This window comes from Anser brachyrhynchus, assembly GCF_964034855.1.
Source record: "Anser brachyrhynchus genome assembly, chromosome: 17".
Lineage (NCBI taxonomy): Eukaryota > Metazoa > Chordata > Aves > Anseriformes > Anatidae > Anser > Anser brachyrhynchus.
Window position 1 is genome coordinate 13,215,559 of NC_137710.1, and position 20,176 is coordinate 13,235,734.

The 20,176-nt window shown below is 44.9% G+C and overlaps 2 protein-coding genes across 9 annotated transcripts in view; both read right to left on the minus strand.

Annotated features, from left to right (window-relative positions):
- The window catches only part of MED13L (mediator complex subunit 13L), a 190,340-nt gene extending 177,122 nt beyond the window's left edge, over nucleotides 1-13,218 (minus strand). For 2 of the 4 annotated variants that reach the window (XM_080559578.1, XM_080559575.1), the window contains exon 1: nucleotides 12,639-13,218. Coding sequence is in view for 2 of the 4 variants with exons in the window: in XM_080559575.1 (XP_080415701.1) it covers nucleotides 12,639-12,710 (72 nt within the window). In the remaining 2 variants the exon portion in view is untranslated. Of the gene's footprint in view, nucleotides 1-11,792; nucleotides 12,392-12,418; nucleotides 12,454-12,638 lie in introns of those variants that run through there. The other 2 variants (XM_080559576.1, XM_080559577.1) reach the window with 2 other exon arrangements.
- A 183-nt stretch (nucleotides 13,219-13,401) lies between these two features.
- Nucleotides 13,402-20,176, minus strand: part of LOC308179437 (uncharacterized protein) — a 131,272-nt gene continuing 124,497 nt past the window's right edge. For 2 of the 5 annotated variants that reach the window (XR_013940367.1, XR_013940368.1), the window contains exons 10-14: nucleotides 18,832-18,885; nucleotides 18,341-18,459; nucleotides 18,006-18,053; nucleotides 16,176-16,249; nucleotides 13,402-15,548 (exon numbers count right to left, since the gene is read on the minus strand). The gene's annotated coding sequence lies outside the window, so the exon portion shown is untranslated. Of the gene's footprint in view, nucleotides 15,549-16,172; nucleotides 16,250-18,005; nucleotides 18,054-18,340; nucleotides 18,460-18,831; nucleotides 18,886-20,176 lie in introns of those variants that run through there. The other 3 variants (XR_013940369.1, XR_013940370.1, XM_080559603.1) reach the window with 2 other exon arrangements.

Sequence of the window (20,176 nt, forward strand, 5' to 3'; positions counted from 1 at the left end):
GCTAGCCCCTCAAGTTTGGTGCAATCTAAACCTTTGCTCTAGTCTCAACTTTTGTTTGCATCTACGTGGGAAACTGTAGTTGCTAAGTAGCTTTAGTCTACAATTTATGCTTCAATTTGGAATGTAAAAAATATAAGTGCCATATATATATTTGCCAATTTTATTAGTCTCATCTCAGAGAGCTCCATTCAAGTAAGTAGCTATTTCGAAGCCACTAGAGACTCATACTGAGGACTACTCACAGGAGTAAAAATCTGCATAAGGAAGCCCTTAGTTCATAGTCCAAGAATTTAAACTGTAGTTAAAGGTGCCATGGGAATTACACCACCATTTTAATTAAATGCTGTAAGATCTTGCAGACAGATTCAAGATTAGCACCATCTGTTTTGGTTACAGGGTTTCATTTCACTACATCATCCTCACACAGCAACAAAATACCACTTCACACTCTGCTCGAGCCACTCAAATACCAGACAAAATTTATGCCATCCTGACACACCTCGGTACGAAGGAAGGACAAAAGGATGGAGACAGAGGGACTGAGGAGCACTGCAGACGCGTGCCTCCAGCAGGGCAAACAGCACACGCCAACAGCAACTCTCGTCCCCCATTCCCACTGAAATAAAATATTTAGTAACATCTGCTGAAGTCCCTGTCAAGTGAATAGAAAGAACAAAGACAAGAAAAATAATGTACACACACACACATCCCCCAAGGAACAGAGGAGATGGCTTAGCTAAAAAGATGCTTTTTTGGGTCGTGCGAGTGGCTACAGCCAGCCTGAAGCAGCAGCAAGCAGCTGCAGGCAGACATTGTCTCCTACCTCTCACATTCCCAGCTCTGCAACTCTTTTGGGTTCAAAACAATAATAAAACAAATCCTCCCCAATGCTGTGCAGTCTCCTGAAATCAGACCATTTAATGAAGTACATATTATCACTCCCCTCTTTACCCTCTCCATTAGAAAGAGGGGGAACGGTTTGTGTTCCCTTCCCTCGGGGCTTACCCTCCTGTCCCCAGGAAAGGCAGGAACCCCACAGCATCAAAGCAGCCTCGTCCCATGCCACACACGCTGTGTCAAGCTCCAGAGGGCATTCCTGCAAAGAAACTGGCAGGTCGGTACCGGCTAGAGTGACTGCGCAAACAAAATCCTGCACCAGTCTTTTTCATACTTTGAATTCAAGAACAAAAACCAGCATATTAAAAAAATCTCATACTGAAACGGCCTTCACATGGCCAACAGAAAGTCCACGTAATGCTGAACGCTTCAAAGAGCGGAGCCATCAGCTGGGCTGAGCGCCATTCCTACGTGTGCACCTGATGGGTAGGAAAATGACACTGGACTTTATTCCCTTCCTTCACACACGCTGTCAAGTGGCTGGAAAACAAAGGAGAGCCACTAAGGATCTTTTAAAAAAGGATGAACAAGTTACCCCTTTTTTGTTCATTTCTTCTCAAAAGCCAGCAAGCACCTGAGTACGCCCGGCACGCAGCAGCAGCAGCGTGCCCCAGCCTGCTTTCTGCCGGCTCCCTCTCCTCGCTCCGCAGCACGCTGCCCTCTCCCCCCTGGAGCAGATTATCTGAGCGCTGCTACTTCGGAGCTGTTGGTGACGAGCAGCAGCATCGGGGTACTCGTAGGTCATCTTTTATCTTTGCAAGTCTCGGTGAAGGATTTAGCTGTAAGCAAAATCCTATTATCAGAAGTACTCCTGATGGAGTCCTGTGCCTGAGAACATTTCAGATACCGCATCACGGTCCTGACGACCAGAAAACCAAGATATTTAAAACAAAGTCCATACATACCATCGGTAAGAGCCACAAACTAACACTGGGAGCTGCTGTGCCTAAAAACTAACCAGTAGCAACAGAAAAATTTCTTCCCCCCTCTCCTAGATGTCAGCACAACCCCGTGTACGAGGGAGAAGAGGCAGCTAGGAAGATTAACAGATTGCTCCAAAACACAAAAGTCACACCAGTCTCAACAGGAATTTGAGGTGGTTACCATCCTTCCCAGTGGAGAATATAAACGGGCTCCAGCTTAATGCTCGTTTCAGCAGTCCTGGCAGATGGAGAAGCTGCCAAAGAATTTTTGAGTGGCAATCATAGAAGAAAGTAACCTGATACAAAGGCCCAAACTGCTGATATATACCCCAACAGCCACAGAACTTCAGGGCTAAATAGTAAAACGAAAAGTCTAAAATAAAACACAGCAGAAAGAAGGAGCACACGATGACAAAGAACAGCACCTTCCTAGAGTCCAGCATCTCAGACAGCTATAACCCAGAATTTCTTAAAGCTTCCATTGGAGAAGGAAAATCTGTGAAGTGGAAGACCTTAATAAGTATTCTCAAATATTTATTAGAAATCAGCATATACTTTATTAATAAAGAAGCCAAATAAGCACAGGCCAAGAGGGAAAAGCACTCCTGCAGTTAAACAGCCACTTGACATGGAAAAACGTCCACTTTCACAGCAGAAAACACCTGGAATCAAAGCACAGAAAAGCGTTTTTCAAAATTTTCAGATGATAAAATGAAGGGGGAGAAGAGGAAACCTGCTAAGCGACAAAATCTGCTTACAAAATTAGAGTAGGAAGGATAAGAGCCCACCAACAAGAGCTTAAAGATTTCACACAGTGGAAGAAATCTATGCCAAATTAACTCACTGACTTTAAAAGGGTGGCATAAATCAGGAGCGGGCTTTACACAAGCAAGAAAAAAATAAGGAATTCTTGGAAGATGACCTTTAGGGTAGATCAACAACTTTCCGCTGCAGCGAATGGCTTTGCTTGACAGATCTCCAGCCCGTTAACTGGACGGTGCCAAACTGGTGCCTGGTTCTCCAGCTCTCTTCCTTCCACCATAAAGACTGCGACGAGGTTCACCAGAGATGTACAAGGATAATGTGATAAGCATGGCCGGCAGCCAAAGGGCTGAGATTTAGCCACTACTTGAAAAGACGCTTTCAAGTCAAAAATATTCGAGATACACAAGATAAGGAAACTGAAATATGATAGCACCATCCCAGGTAGGCACGTGACCCAATCTCGCACAGGCATGCACTCGCACGCACCCCTGCTTACCAGTCTGAGTGCAAGAACTAGGACGTTGTCATGTCAGAGCCACAGCACGAGAAAGGGAAATTGAAAAGCCAATTTCAACAACAAAACAGGTAGCAAATAGGTAGGAACCCAGGTTTCACTAGGCACTACTAGGTGAGATCTATCTGCCTACACGGATAACATGCCTACCCCCTAAACCGAAAACTGACAAAAGCATTTAAAAACAAGACGTGGTGGGTTTTGATTTTGTTTGGGGCATTTTTATGTGGAAGAGGGGAAGGCGAATGAAGCTTACCCATGTCAGAAGTGAGCAGGGAGGATAAACAAACATCTATCAATGTGTGCTGTATAATGTCTGGAAGCACAACATCTTCTCCAGGTCAACAGACAGAAGGAACTGAATGCTTTGTTTACATTTTAACAGACCCTAGGTTTACGTGTTTACTAACCTGTAATCCAGCTCCTACGACAGCTTGTAAAATTCTCCTTTTGTGGTTGATGCACTTAAACAAGATTTGTGGTAAGGCCTCCCTAACACTACGATCTTTGAACCTCTGCAGGTCAGGTTATGCCACGATTTTACTGAGCAGGCCAAAAGATAGCACAGAGCTCCACAGCACTCCGGCCAGTTTCTCCACAAAAGGGAACCCATTATATTTTGCTTCCGAGCAGACAGCTGAGAACAGATAATAAAATGAGAACTACCACCGCACTCTTCAGCCACTTCAGATAGCACACAAAAGAAAGCAAACAAATGTGCAACGTACTAACCAAATAATCCTTTCCCTCGCTCTAGAGGGAGTGAATGATTAGGTATCCACGTTCCCTTCAAAAGCACATAATCAAACTAAGTAACTGCCCACTTTCCAAACTTTAAAATAAATCCCCTCTCACAGAAAAGAAGTTGTCCAGAAGTAAGTCGAAAGAAGAAGACAGAAGACATGTCAACAGCAACAAGAGAGAAATTAAAAGCAAATCTGCAAGTAAACGAAGGAATCTTCTCTCTCCCCCAACTCTAACTTTTTATTTTTAACAGAAGGAAGGAAATATCAAACATCAGAGTCATACAATGGACTATCAGATGTTTCCCAAACCAAGTAATCTGACATATGGGCAGTAAAAAAGGAGGAGGAGGGGGGAGAGGAAATAACAACCCAAGCAGAGTAAACTTTGGCCTACTGAGTTAAAGACTGCAGTTCCTTTTCTTCCCTTATTAAAAAAAAAGCATCTCAGAGCTGAGAACTCAAACATTTTTGAACACCACATCTAAGAGCAGCTGCTTCGTGACCACCGGCAGCAGCTCACGTGGTTGCTTCGCGCTGCCTGCCCCAACCGGCCCTGGCCCAGCCTCCTCGCCGTGGGCTGGGACGGTCACTGCGGCACATCCACAGGTGGGCAGCCTCCGTCCTCCAGCATCAACACCGTCCACCCTCAACAGGGACAGCAAGGAATGCTTGAACTGGTAGGCAGCCTGCCAAAAGGCCTTAGCCTTAAAAAAAAAAAAGCCTACCCCTCTCAAGAATTCTTCCATATGAATCTTCCTTAATATAGAAGGAAGTGCGTAAATCCACTACATGACTGGTCATGTAGATTTACTTTGCCAGCTTTCTTACTGTCACTCCTGCAAATACAAGGATCCAGCACCTTTTACCAGCAGGAAATTCTGGAAATTCAGAGAACTCAACTTAAAATTGTATTAAAACACACAAACAGAATTAAATAATCAGAAACACCAGGCTAACAATGAAACCAGCAAATTCAGAACCAAGTCGTTTAACCAATTAGCCTACTCTGCCAGCAGATAAATTATTTTTTTTGTATAAAAAGTGTTTGGCATGGTTACTGCAAGACATTCCTGGAATTGATTTCATAGCTTGCCTAGCCCCAGCAACAAATTCAGTAGCATTGCAGACCATCTATGACTGTGAACCAAGACTTCGAAAAACCCGACCCTAAGCAAGTGCAGATGTACCAGACGAGATCTGAAAGCTTCCGAGTAAACTAGAGACTCCAAGGAGAAAAAAAATAAGGTTTTGTACTGTCACACACCGACACATTTTGAAACTTGTATCTCATAGCCGTTAGCTCTGAAAGCACCATAACCAAAAAATAGAAGGGTGCCAACACCTGGATCAGTATTATAGAGGAGTTTACCTCCAAGTTTTCTTTTTGATCCTCTGTCCTGACAAAATACCATTTTTTATGCACAAATATAGAGCTGTAAGAACAACAAGGCGTTGACTGCAGCATAACTCCTTTGCAACTGAAGGATGAATTAAGTAGTTTTACTGAACGAGCTTTAAACGTCCTTCTCTGACACACGGGCTGGGGTCACAAAGCCACTCGGACTTGGCTGCAACCCATGCTGCTGCCCAGTGCTGGAGGGGGGAGAAAGAAGTCATGGGTACAGGGCAAGAGCTCAGAGGAAGAGGTTTTCGCTATGTCAGTAGCCTGATCTGGGCTTAAACACGAGCTCATGAATCCTTTCATGGTCACTAAGGCATAGAAAAGAGCAAAGGGGGAGGGAGAAAAATGAAAGGGTCGAGGGGAAGCACATCTTTTCCCTGTAATTAATATTATTTTCCTTTCATAGAAAGCTGAGAGTGGTACGTTACCCTGCAACAGTGGCTGGTGAGAGAAGGAAGGAAGTACCTAGAAGTGATCCAGAAATAAAAGCATGTCATATCTTACACTAAAAAATTAATTTTAGAGGACCAGCCATTTTTCTCCATTTTCAGAAGATAATTATATTTGTTCCTTAGCATGGGGACAAGACCTTTGCATATGTTTGACCTCATCTGTGTTAGTCACATCAACGTAAATATTGCCTAGAGGCACATTAGACAACAGCAACACAAAATTTCCTGTTTCAAAGAAACAAAGGAGAGAACGTCACTAAAAGCTCAAGTCATATTTCCATACGCACCATTGCAACTCTGCTTTGGAAAGTTAATTAAGCCACAAATGACTCAGTAAGAAATAACACTGTTCAACAGAGTGAGGTAGGAAGCAAGTCAGAATTTATCAAAACTAATCAAAAATCCCTGAACAAGCCAGCAAAAAGAGTGCTTAGACCTCTTAGATTTGTCATCTACGAAAATGCAGGCGTCACCTTACTGAGTAAGGAGCAAAGAAAGCTCCTGACCTGAAAAGTTAAACTTACTACACGGCAAAATGGTCTGTTTTCAGTCATCATCACCATTTTAGAGCACGGAAACCCAAGACCACGTAACTCACTGAAGCCCCAGCAGGAAGCGACGCACGCGGCTGTCGGGAGCATCGCGTATGCACCTCGCAGCACCTGCAGAGGGAATCTAGCTCAGCACCGTGTTTGAGGGGTGCTGTGGGGCCTGATAGAGGAATATGTCTTTATTAGCTGGTTTCTCTTGGAAACTGCCAGTTGATGGCAGGAAATGCTGGGAAAGAGGAGCTTCAAATGCAAGCAGTAGTGAAGCTTGGGCTGAGCAAGAAGGATGCCCCCGGTGTAAATACACACTGTATAAACAAATCAAGAAGGACTGGGATGTGAGAAAACACTCGTGCACTTTAAAAACTGGCAGGATAATACTAAAACAAGCATACTTCTAATCAGTGCAGTATTTTTTTTCATATTATTTGTGTTACCATGGCACCACCAAGTCCCAAATCCCACTGTGCTGGACTCTGCGGGAAAACAGCAGCGCACAGCTCACGCAGAGAACACAAAATGGGGAAGGAATACAGGGATCGAGAGAGTACAAAGCTGAGCTGGTCAGCCTCGGGACAAGAGCCAGGACAGACCTGCACCTAGCCAGAGCTACTCAGTTGCCTGCAGGCATCACACACACACAAGATTAAGAGAAGGGTTCAGGACAGCAACCCAATTAAGTCCACTGGTAAACTTCATCAAACACCATGAGCTAGAAAAAACTAGGAAAACAATCAAAAGATGGTAGTTTATGTTTCATGACAACAGCACCTACGGGAGTTAGGATTCACCGGGCACAAAACAAAAAATAAAAGGCAGGGACGGAACAGGGCTGACACCTTTGGAATAAGTCCCAGTAACGCAGGAGATGCAAGAGCAAGGGAAGACAACGAGAGAAAGCAGAGGCACAACGTGGTCCCAGCCACAGGATGGGATAGAAAACTGTAGCAGCACGCTTGGTAAGAGCAGGGATGGTTTAGGCAAATGGACAGAAGGATGCTGCCACAGCTGAGAGGGTAGAAGTGAGGACTGGGTGGGGATTCCCTGCAGCAACCAACCCAGGGCAGAGACAGAAGGTTGAGAGCCCTCAGCAGCAACCAGAAAGCTTTACCCAACAAGCACAAGTGTTCAGCCGATTACAAAGTATGCAGCTCCTGTAACATTGATACCTCCGGGCATTTAAAGAGCAGTCTATCTACACACACACCCTTCATCAAGGCACAGCATTTCTGAATAATTAGAGATACAAAAAAAAGGAAGAACATCCATAAAAATTCCTTTTTCACCTAGTGACCAACCCAATCCAGTTAACACGTTCAGCAGCTATCTCACAAAAGTTTCTTCCCTGAAGATTTCAGTTTGTATAGATTTTGTCAAGACAATTGCACTGTAAAGGAGGAAAATAATAGAAGAAAGGTCTACATTTAGGATTAAAGAGTTCCTTCTTTAATCTCTCTCACATTAGGAAGTGCTCTTGGAAGCAGAAGGGAAAGAAAAAAAAACTTGGGATCAAAACGTTGTTGAGATCCAGGGTTCTGATGTCAGTGCTGCACCAGTTATGTAGAAAAATCCAGAAAGGTTTTTTCAGCTAGTGTTAGAGCAAGTGAAAGTTGCGATTCCTAAAAAAAATCCTAGATAAGCGGGTCAGCCACATCACTGCAACGTGAGTATTTTCTGAATTGTGCTAATGCTGACAGCAGCCCTCTCTCCAAAGGATTCACGCTGCTACAAGAAGCAGGATGTGGTCCTTGGGCAAGGTTTCCCAGCCCCATGTGTGTGCTCAGAACCTCATCAGGAGGTCAAGAAATCCTCCCTCAAATATTTCCCATTGGCTAGCTCAGGACCCTTCAGCACACCTTGTCCTGATCTGCAAATACAACTCCTCCTGATTTTCCTTGTGTGTTATTCAGAAGAGGTCAGTTGCCCGACACATCAACTCCATTCCCAAGAGGGGGCAAGCTAAAGGTAGCACGGCTTTGAACGCCGCTCTGCCCCAACCTCTTTGGGAACCCGCACCTATTTTCTTTAAGCTCACACCTGAAGGGACGACGTTAAACTCCTGAATACTCTGACAGGACAAAAAAGCCTACCCCCCGAGATTCTTCCAACTCAGAGTAAATAGTCTCCTATGAGATTAAAGTGAGAAAGCTTTCTAACGCAGCTTTTCTACTTCTACCCCGTAACCCAATAAAACTCAGAAGAAAAAGTAACTGAAGAATCCAATACTGCTGGGAAATTTCCGCAGTTAATTCCATTTCTTAAAAATATATACATGAAGTCACACCTCCATAAAATGTGAAACAAGCATGATACCTACCACGTAGAGAGGCAGCATCCTACCTGCCTTGGAGCCCCGCATAGATAACCAAGAGCTAATACCAGTTCATTTCCTACTGCTTATGGATTTGGTTGGGCAATCAACCGTTTACGACAAAGTCTTTTACTGACAATTATGCACCACTGAAGAGAACCAAGAGAACTTCTACAGCAAACTCTGCACTCCTGATCTTCACTTTCGGATGCCACAAAAAAAACCCTTTAAGCACAAATTTCCAACGCCCTCTCGGATCCCCTTGGCCCCTTTCAGTTTCATTATGAAAATGGCCACAAGACCCACTGATCGAAGTCAGCTCCTGTCACTGCTGGTGAGCCGAATGCAGAACCCCCCCAGTGACCCTGTAAGTTCGACTTGGAGCACCAGCAGGAGCGAAGACCAAATTCCTGCTCTCCAGCCCTTTCTTGCAGCAGGTTTCTGTAAGAATGCATTCAAACAAGTGCTCCCGACCTCTTTGCTAGCAGATGCTACCAAGCATTACATAAATTTGTATGGCTTCCCGAGCACACCGTCGTCTTTTCCAGGCTGAAGCCTCCCACAGCATCTAACCTTCCATCACACGAAAGCTGCTCCACATTTTCAGTCACTCCTGACACCTTTCTGCCCGCCTTCTCCAGCTGCGGCACACGAGATGTTGTGCAACCTCGGCCCTGTTTCAGAGAGCGACTCGTGCCTGTTGATCACCACAGCAGCCAAGCCGGGCAGGTGAGGAAACGTCTCGGCACCTCGTGCAAGCCTTCGCGTGATTAACCCTTACGCACAGGAAGAACCAAATTAATTTCAGTAAGGCTACCTCTGTGATTCAGGATTATTCAGAGGAGGACGGTATTAAAACTCCAGGACCAGCATGTTACCTCGCAGCATTTTGTCTGGAGATAGTTAATAGCCAACTCTTCATTAGGATTTAATGAAACCAGCCCTTAACACTTTCTTATTAAGTAATGTTTTGACAAACAAACAGTCTTTTTCCGAAACAGCAGCAGACATTTTGACTGCTGCCGTAACAGTTCGGATAAATACAATTTCTTCTCCTGCTGGGCTACAAGCGCAGCCGTTGGTGTGTTTTAATGAGCCCATCGCCCCGCAGAGCGCAGACAAGTTCTCATCCGAGGTGCACTCCGATGACAAATATCCAAAGCGACCCTTGCATCATCTTGCTCAAAGACGCTTGACGTTTACAGCAGGAGCCCAGAAGTCTTTGTGCACGCTGCCTTGCCCGGCAGAGCACACACACCACCCCGTTTTCTCAAAGGGCGCTGGATTCCTGCCTCGGCGCAGAACAATGCACGGCGCAGGCTGCAGCCCTGCGCATCGCCGCGTCCAGGGGGACACCTCACAACATGCAGCTGCGCAAGCCCGAGAGCTCTTTCAGTGACTGGATGCTCAAAGCCAGGTTTGTAAGACTCACGTCAGACTACACCTTCCCCTCACGTGAAATATTGTAAGCTACAGACCTGCGCACATTCTGGACGTCACCAATAAAGCAGAATCGGTTACTAGAAAGCTTTAGGTAATATTTTTCATACAAACATAAAATACTTTCAGAAAATATTTCCCCTGAAGAGATTCAAATAAAAAGCGGTGCTTGTCATCTCTCTAAGCTGCCTGCAGCTGACACAAAAATAAAGCTACAATTCCCGAACTGCCAAAGCAACCCAAATCCACGACAGCGACCAGCACAGACTCGCAGCAGAGCCTGGGCTGCTCTGGGCTGGGAAGACAGCGCTCCTCGGAAACCAGCGCTCGTGGGAAGAAGTGCGCCTCAACACAAGCACGCAGAAATCCTATTTCTGAGCTGCAGCTCTCCAGGCAAGAGCATTCCTTCTCGATTCCAACCCAAAACAAAGCGGGAGATAAACAATGACCTCTAGCAGCCAGCGCCTACCAGCAGGACGGGTTTAGGACAGCCTCGCAATTCACCGCGCTCCTAAAGACGGGTGATTTCCCATCCACGGCTAGCGGGGTTGCGCACCCTTTTCTTCTGCTGCACTGCAAAAGTAAATGATTGGCAAAAGCTTCTCTAATTAGTAATCCAGACTACTGTACCTTTAACACTTCATAAATTTTTGAAAGAATATGACAATCTGAGGTGAAAAGGTCAACCGCTGTCGGCCACAGGTTCCCAGTCAGTATTTCCTTTCCCAGTACCCTGCACTGGTATGTGAACCCCAGCAAACACTGATGTAACTGAAAATAACTCACACTAATAGTCACCGTGCATTTGTATATATGCGTGTATACACGTTTGAAAAAATACTATTTAATTGGCTATTTTTAGCACGTAGAGCCAGGAAACAATAAAAGCATTGCAGTTGGATGCACAGCACCCCATGCCAGGTATGGAGAGCTCTCACAAAATCACACCGGAGATTAAAGGGTGGCACGTTAAACTCATTATCATTATTAAGCCCACTCGCAAAAGAATTCGGCTGGATTTATTTTGACGATGTTACGCACCCATGTAAAGATTTAACATTTCCCTAGTAGGGTGAAAAACAAAGCAGACACCAACCCACAACAACTATGAAATAACTCCACGTTCTAGCACGCGCTAATTGCACACCGCCAATTAATGCTGCCAATGACAGATCTGCAGTTTGCAGCTACATGAAGTTATGCTCCTCAGAAACACGCTAATTGATTTTCCGTGAATAAACGGGGACCTCACAACTCTATAGGTAAAGGATAAACATTCACCACCTCGCTCTTACAACCTGATACGATCGTCTCCCTCGTGCTTATTGTTTTTTCTCTGCGTGTATTCAGGATCCCTGTAACAATCCCCGCACCTCCACACACATAGCGCTGCTGTACACCAGTATGTCCCAGAAAACTCTGTCAAGCAAAAGCCTACGTACAAGCCTAAGTAACGTAAAAGTTCATCAAAGAGCCAAAGATAAGAACCGCATTTATTCTCGCGGAAGAATCTCTGGGCCAGTTTCCTAGCAGCGTAAATGACAACAGCTCTTGTCCCAAATTCTCAGTAGGTATGAGCAAGATACGGAAAGCATACAGACATAAACAAGCCAACAGAAGCAAAATAACAAACGTACAGCAACAGAAAAAAAAATATTAAACAAAAAGATGGATCATTCACATTTTGAGTTTCCCTTCCATTATTTTTCCCTTAATTCTTACAAGAGAGCTAACAATAGTCTCTTCCTTTCTGTTGGAAAAAAAAAACACCTAAAAATCAATGTGTTCACCCACCTCCAATTCTTGCAGAGCACTGGCTAAGGGAGATGCTACCCACCAAGAGCTTTTCTATGCCAGAGCCAAGCCTGCGTTCCAAGTTTGTGGTAGCCGTACCACGCCACGCACCGTGAGCTCCTCCTTCCTCCTGCCCCAGCAGCAGGAGAAGGCTAGGGATGATCCAGCAGCCCTCCCACTCACCCGGCTGCTGCCCCGCCACAAGGGACGCGGCTCCTGCAGGTGGCAGGTAAAATAAGGCACGGCAATAGCCCCACTTCCAAGGGGCCTTGCCCTTACACGGAAACAGACCGTTTTCTCGCTTCAAATTTAGCTCACGAAGCTGCAGCTGGCTGATAACGTAATTCCTGCAGCGTTAAACCAACCGAGCCGAGTACAAAGTTGTCGATCACCAACGAGACGGGAGGATGACATCTCGGCTATCCGCCTAACCACCAGAGCCCATTTTCAGCTGCTTCCCTCCAGCGAAGGGAAAAAAAAAAAGAAAAAAAAAGGCAAACAAACAGCATTTCTGCCCACCCGAGCCCCATACACACAGCGGGGCCGTGCCAGGACAGAGGCCCCCAGCCCCCGAAATGGCGCCTGTCCCCGCCAGCAGGGACCCCACCAGGCTGGCAGCGCCTTACCGGGGAGGGGGCCGCTCCATCCAGCTCCTGCCCCCCAGCAGCCGCGCGGGGAGGGCGCAGCAGCACGAAGCAACCCCGGGGCGCCGAGCCGAGGGAGGAGCCAGCGGGAGGAGCAGCCCCACGCAGCGGGGCTCTAAAAAACCCCCCACCGGGGCCGGCCGCGACCCACCCCCCGGTACCCCCCCCCCCCCCCCGCCCTGTCTCCCCGGTGCCCACTCACCAGCGAGAAGAGGTTGGAGTGGCAGTCCTCCAGGCTGGCCCCGTTCGCCACCCAGTTGGCCGCCGCCGTCATGATCCTCGGCGAGCCGTGCCGCCGGAGCGGGGCATGTCTGAGGGGCCGGGCCCGGCGGGGCTGGGGGAGCACCGGGCGCTAAGCCCCGACCCCAGCCCGGGGCAGGGGGGGGCAGCGCGGCCGGCAGGGGGCGTGAGGCGGCGGCGGCGAGGCCGGGGCGGCGCTGCTTCAAGGGGGCCCCCGGCGGGGAGGGGGGGCGAAGCGAGGAGGAGGAGGAGGAAGAAGGGGGGGGGGCCTCCCTCAGGGCCCAGCCGCGGCCCCCCCCCGGCGGCGGGCGGAGCGGCTCCGCGGCCTGCAAGCGGCGGGGAGCGGGGGGGCGCCGCCCGGCGGAGGCCGCGGCCCCTCCGCTCGCTGCTGCGGCCGAAGGAGCCCGGGAGCGGAGGGAGGGGAAGGAAAGGAAGGAGGAGAGGCGGCGGCGGCGGCCCCGGGCTCGGGCCCGGCCGCGGGAGCGCTGCTGGCGGCGGCCCCGCTGCGGCCCCGCCCGGCCGCCCTCGCGCACCCGCCGCTGCCTCTCGCCGCTCTGACAGCAATGGCGGCCGCCCGCCGCACCGCGCCTCGCCATTGGGCGCCGCCGACACACGTGACGCGCGGCGGGCGGGGGCGGGGCGCGGCGGGAGGCTCCGCCCCCTTTTTTCTCCGCTCCCTCCCTCCCCCGACTCGCTCCCCTCCCCTCACGGCTCGCGGCCCCGCCCCGCCGGGGGCGCGCAGGCGGGAGCGCGCAGGGGGGTCGGGGTGAGGCGGGGGGGTGATGGAAATGGGGCTCGGGGGCGGCTGGTGGGCACCCCGTCCGGGTAACGGCTGCAGGAGGGGGGGGCCCGCCGCACAGTGAAGCCGTCTCGTGTCATTATTGAGGATTTTGTTCGTAAGAAACCCCGAAATTCGGGATTTTCAAGGTTCACGGTGTCCTGCTGGGTCCAGCCCTCAGGAACCCACAGGTGCAGGTCACAGCTCAGCAGCCTGAACCTCACACGGACCGGCTGCTGCACCCTGCACGGGGGACACAAAGCGACTGTCACCGTCCGAAACACAAAGTTTGTTTAGAAACTTAAGCTTTGGGACAGAACTAGGGTCATAGAATCTATAGAATCATAGAACCCATGGAATCATAGGATCATAGAATCTATAGGATCTATAGAATCATGGAATCTATAGAGTCATCGAATCTATAAAATGTATAGTATCTGTAGAATCATAGAACCTATAGAATCTATAGGAGCTATAGAATCATAGGATCATAGAATCTATAGGATCTATAGGATCATCGAACCCATAGAATCTATAGGGCCGTAGAACCTATAGAATCTACAGGATCTATAGAATCATATAATCTACAGAATCAATAGGATTATAGGATCTATACAATCACAGAATCTATAGAACCATAGGATCGTAGGACTTATAGAATCATTCTATGATTCCATAGAAAATGTAGCACGTTTTCAGTGCTGTCATTCAGTGGGAAAAGTTTTCCCTCCGTGCCTACTGGCAGCTTTCCTTATCATGATTTTTAATCTTATTTAGGCTTTTTTTTCGATTATTTTCTTTGTAATAAATTAAGAAGATTAGCATCTGTTCTAATGACTGAATGGCGTTTGTTTGGACTTACCTCATAGTAACAAATCTCTAAGACAAACAGGCATCACTGCCATTCACCCAGCTTACGCACACAGCGAGAGAGAGAATTTGGGCTAAAAGAAAATTTCCACCCAGGCCGGCGTTCTCACGGTGTGTGTTCTGCCACTGACAAATCTATCAAGCCCCGCTCACGTCACTGTCACACCAAACAGGATTCTGTCTTGCAAAGACTGGGGCTATACTGGTGTTTTCAAACACACAATTTAAATATTCACATTCAGCTACAGGTGCACTTTTTATTTTTATTTTTAAACATACTAGATTGCCAAATAAACTGCAAACTCACTCCAGGGAGAGAGAGACTTTTACCCTCCTTCATTTCATTTAGGAGATCAAAGTGCCACAAAGGTGTTGTGAAAGCTCCGAACTGGTAAGGGACAAAGCTGACAAAGTAGTCAAACTGCCAATATTCTAGAAAGCACTTGCTGCAAGCTGGCAAACCAGAAGCAGCAGAGTAGAGTACTCTGGTCCATATTACTCCCCTTTCTTTTGGAGACAAGTCTCATAAACAGAGAACACAATGTGACACTTGCAAATTTGTCGAGCAACACGTATTAACCAGCAAAGGTTGAAAAACACACCCTTCCCCATTAATACACTCCAGCTTCAGTTAGAAGTCCAATTACTAAGTAATGCCTAGGGTACAACAAACACTTTTATAAAGCATCCGTTCCATTTCTGAAATAGAACATCCATTAACATGAAAAAAAAATGTTTTTCTTATTATAAAAATATTTTGAAATCGAGGATCACTTTATTATTTATCCCAGAGAGCAACAACACTTTGCAGAATTAGACCCTGCAGAAGAGTGTATTCATGTTTCCTCCATGGGCTGCTTACCCTCCAAACGGTACAACCAGTTGTCAGCATTTCTCTTCTGCATCTTCCAAGTAGAGATGACTTAACTGTGCTTGATTTTCTCCCCATCTTAAGATAACCCACACTGGGGCCTAACACATCATTCGAATCCATTTTCGGGGGAGAAATGTTAATATCCTCACACTGCTGCTTCGGCCATTTTTTCGGGATTCTTGTGAAAGCTAACAACTCTTTCAACTAAATATCTTTCACTGTAATTACATTTCCTTTGTGAGTGAATGTTTTAAAGTCGAAGAGTTGCTGTTCTGTTTGCATTTGTGCAGGGCTATCAGTTGAAAGTTTTGGCCACGTCTCTGCGTTGCAAAGTTCACTTTGTTTTTAAACTGAAAAAAAATCTCTTTAAGTCTTTTACTGGTTACTTGACTTCATATTATGTTCAATTTAATAGACATGAGAAATCACTATAGCCTAATCTTTCACTTCAGAGTACCAAACCAGGAGAGTTCCCTTGCTGTCTTCTGTCGATAGTGTTACTTAGAACAGAAATTGTTCCACTTACAGATATCATATACAAGCACAAGTGACACTTGCTCATGCATAATTATCCTAGATGGTATGTGGTGGAACGTGTTTCCCAACTCAGGGTATTCAAGTTTTATTCCCTGTTTTCTTTTACTGCCAACTTATCGATGAACATGAACAACACCATTGGGTCTCCTACCTTGATCAACCAACCATTTTTCTGCAGTAGCAAGGTATAGGAACTTTCTTATTAATTCTGCCAGTGTATTAATCTGCAAGCAGCAAGACCAAAACTCTGAACTAGAGCGGAGTTTCCAGCCTCCTGGAGATCAGCTGTGTCACACTTACCCCTCACTATTGGTAAGCGCTCTGGGAAGGAGCCAGTTACCTACCCTTCTGGACACCTCCCAGAATTAGAGTCCAAATAGTGATAGGCAAGATTATTTTATTCTACAACACCTTACTAGAGTCTACAGTAATGATCAAACCTGTTCTTCCAGGAGGATGGCTCAGCAGTTTCGTAGACTTCGTTTTCACCAGCAGGTGTTGCTTCTGCTTCAAACTAAACATGGAGGAAAAAACAAAGATGTCAGAAAGCTAAAACAAATCTGAAATGTCAAGCAATCGCTTGGGTTTATTGTTATTAAAGTACGTCAACTTTGCTGTGCTTTTAAGCACCTCAGATTTATAACAAAAATTTTTACTTGAGCAATACAACTGGCTTGAGCGCTGGATTCAGGCAGGGTTATGAGTTCGGCCCTTCTTACACCAGGAGCAGAACTGGAGGTCAGCCAAGTTTCATCAGTATCAAAAAGAAGTCGTCTTTGGCATTTCACGTCAAAGGTAACTCATTTCTAGGCAAAAGAAATGCTTAGAAGCCTAAGTTGCAAAAACATCCCCCTCTCAATTGTTGTTTCCAGTACAATCATTATTGTCAAGATAGGCCCACGTGTTTATATAAGTCCAAATCCTAACTGAAATGCAACAGTGGTAGCTGTACTACTGACTTTGTATAATTCTATATCTTGTCATTTTCCAATTTTCTTAGAAATTAGCCTCTTCTTCGACATCCAAGTATTACAAAGGCACAATCAATACAAATTACTTCAAAATGCAAGGCAACAAAAATCAATAAGAGACAGATAATCTTGTATTTCTCTGCTCAAATTTTATTTTTTAGTTTTATAGCTTAATAAAGATAAATCTATAAGGATTTTGCTAACCTAAGTCACACAGAAAACTAAGATTTGCAAAATTTTCATAAGGAAAATGAAAGGTTTATTTTAACATTATCTATACTTGTGGGGTTTTTTTGTTTGTTTGTTTGTTTGTTTTTTGTTTTTTTTTTAACCTCCAGGAATATAAAACTCAGAGTTTGCTTGTTTTGACTGACAGTCTTGATAAAAAGTTTCAGGTAAATTCTGGTCAATTATAGTCCTTAGCTGGAAGAGCAGCAAATGGATTTTTTTTTTTGAACTGTTCCTAATTTTTCACACATTTGAGATAGACACTATGGTTATTCACAAGCACAGCTTCTAGCTTTTGCAGTATAAGTAAGGATTGTCTTGGGTCTAATTTAATCAAGCATCATTTTTACCGTTTCCCACATTTTCCTCTCCAGATGCCTACAATACCCAGGAATGGAAAGGATAGGGTAGAGGAAAATGATGAGAACAAAATTATGAATATAATACAAGTAAACGGTCGTTAACTTTTCTCCGAGTCAAAAAATAAAAATAAAAAAAAATGTTTAGATCCCCCCGCCCACCCATGAGATGCTCTTAAACAAAATCTCCTCAATTTAGTGATTTCAAAACCCTGACTATTTTAGAAGTTCATTGTCCATGATTCATGTAGTTTGTTACTGCATGTTTTTGCAATACAGTGCAGCTGAACAGGCTAATTTCAAACATGTTTCCAGTAGGCTCATTGTCTACTTTTTATGAGGCTGCATACATTTCTTAAGTGTTTTTTAATTTATCCAGTAATTACATTTTTTGTTCAAGTGGTTATGAATAAGAACACATAATGGTTTTGTTTTTAAACCAAATGTCTTTACTTCCACAAATTGAAGACTTAAAAGAAAAGAAAAATAGTTCACTGACATGAATAAATTAACAGCATTTAATTTTAACATAAAAATCAAAATTAAAAAAAAAACCATACATTAAATCCATACTAAACAGTCCTTTGGGATATTTTTTTAAAATATTCATAATCTAGAGATTGCATGTTAAGTAACTTTTTAATATCATTAAGATATGTGACTGGCTATATTAGTAAGTTTATTCCTTGTATCAATAAAGACAAAAAATTACCTCAGCTTTACAACAAGATACCGTGTTTCTGAAAGGAGGTACTTCTACCTATGAGGAAAATAAATACATCAATAAAAGATCTGTTTGTAGAGAAGTAGCACATGAGGCCCGCAGTTTAAGCCCAGCTAGTGATTAGACTGTGGCCTTTGAATTAGTCATCCTTGTTCACCATCGTTAGCAATAAACATTGCAAGATAAATCCAGGCGGTCTGTTTACGATCACCCCTAAGTACAGAAATAGCTACAGACACTACGTATATTTTCAATCAAAACGAGTAGCAGATTATTTTATCGTGCACAAAAGCAATACAACCACATCCCACGTGACTCCAAACCTGCCCAAGTGAGGCTGTCTGAGGTGTTTCGTGTTCTCTGGTACCAAAGTGTTGTTCTTTGGCAATCAACAGCAGCAGAGATCATCTGCTGGGACTTCATGGAGTTTCTGTTCCTTATCCTGGATAAAGAAAAGATCAAATATAGGCTGCTGCCAGATGTGGTGCCAGACCCCCCCAGCTGTTATTCTGCAAATGCCCTCACAAACAAACAGCTTCACCCCACTAAATCTGTTGGTGTCACTGGGATTTCTGAGGTGAACAAAACCCACACGGCACAGCTGCCTCAGGGTCAGGCCCTGGTGGGGGTTCAGAAAAGCATGCATATGGCAGAGGTCAATGTTTCAACACATCTCTGAGAATTATACACCTGAAAATTCCCTGAAATTCACTTTATTTGCTCATAATGAGGACTGTAGTAACAGTGCCTATTAAGGAGTAGTTTGAGAAAAGGTTAATGACGTGGAAAGGCAATTTTGGGAAGTTTTACACACCTGGAAGATAATGTTGAAAGAAATCTTCAAACTGTTTTAGAGGACACAGATTAACTGAAGGTCGTATCGTTCACAAAGTGAAAAGAGAAGAAAAGTCCAGGTTAATAGGAGAGCCATAATTACAATTACCATGAGCCAATACACTTACCCTGGTGAAGCAGAAGGAAATCTGCACATGGGGTTACAAGAAAATGCTCCTATATTTTTATCAAAAACCAGAGGAATTATCTTAGTATTTCCTCATTTTCTGGATTGTAAAAGAGAGAAGAGAGGCAGGAAAGGAAGCAGGGGCAGGCAAGAGGAGCCTAGGTAAGGTCTTTTACTGGTGAGGAAGAGCAAAGGTCATTTCTTACTATTAGGGATGAAGTAGCAGCAGGAGCAGAGTAAGAGTGGTGACCAGTGGTATGAGCAAAGGAATGAGCTGCGAAAGAAAGGAAGGTGCCAGAGGTGCCTGACTTGTTATAAAGAGCAATATCAATAACACGGTGCCTTTACTAGTGACAGAAGTGAGGGAGTCAGGAGCAAAGGATGACTAAGTTTGGTCACGCGAAGTTTAAATTGCCAGCAAACAGTTCAAGAAAAGACAAGGAAGCTCTTTACAACGTGGTTTTGGATGGAAGGATAAAACCAGTTCAGGAGCAGAGAAGTACACTGACTTCTTTCCCATGTCATGGTGATATTTAGATGACATTTCAGGTATAACCGGAAGGGATGAATAAAACCATAGCCAAATGCAAACCGTTACTCTCAAGAAAATACCGTGCTAAAAATAAAAGTAGTTGAAAATAGTACTAAATAAGATTAATAATTAAAGCTTTAGGCAGTCCCATGTATGATGTCCAATCTGAAAGTCAAAATGCTATTGATGTGGTAGCAAGCTTTCAGTTAAAATATATATATATATTATATATATATAAAGGCGCCACAGGGACCTTTACAAAGCTGATGTGTAAGTGGTAGAAGTCTCCACATGAGGTGGTGGCCAGCAAGGACTTACAACAAGGGAGCTGCCCAAGGAGTGTGTTTATTTTTAGTTGGAGGTAAAGAACAGTTTTGTGCATCAGCATGCCCTGCTGGTTTCTGTGAGACACAATTGTAAATTCTCATTTAAATATTCTGTAGGACTGAGGCAAATGAGCTATTTGGAAAACCAGAAAGGAGAAAATGACAACTGAAAGTACTCCAGAATAAAAGCGGAGCGTGATTTAAGCGGAGCAAAATGGCAAATATTTTTTAATTGTAAATTACTTTTGAACTCAAAAGAGGAAAGAATTGTGATGTCTGCTAGATACCTTGCATTATGAATAAACATACCTGAGTTTCTAAAGGATTTAATAATCTAACA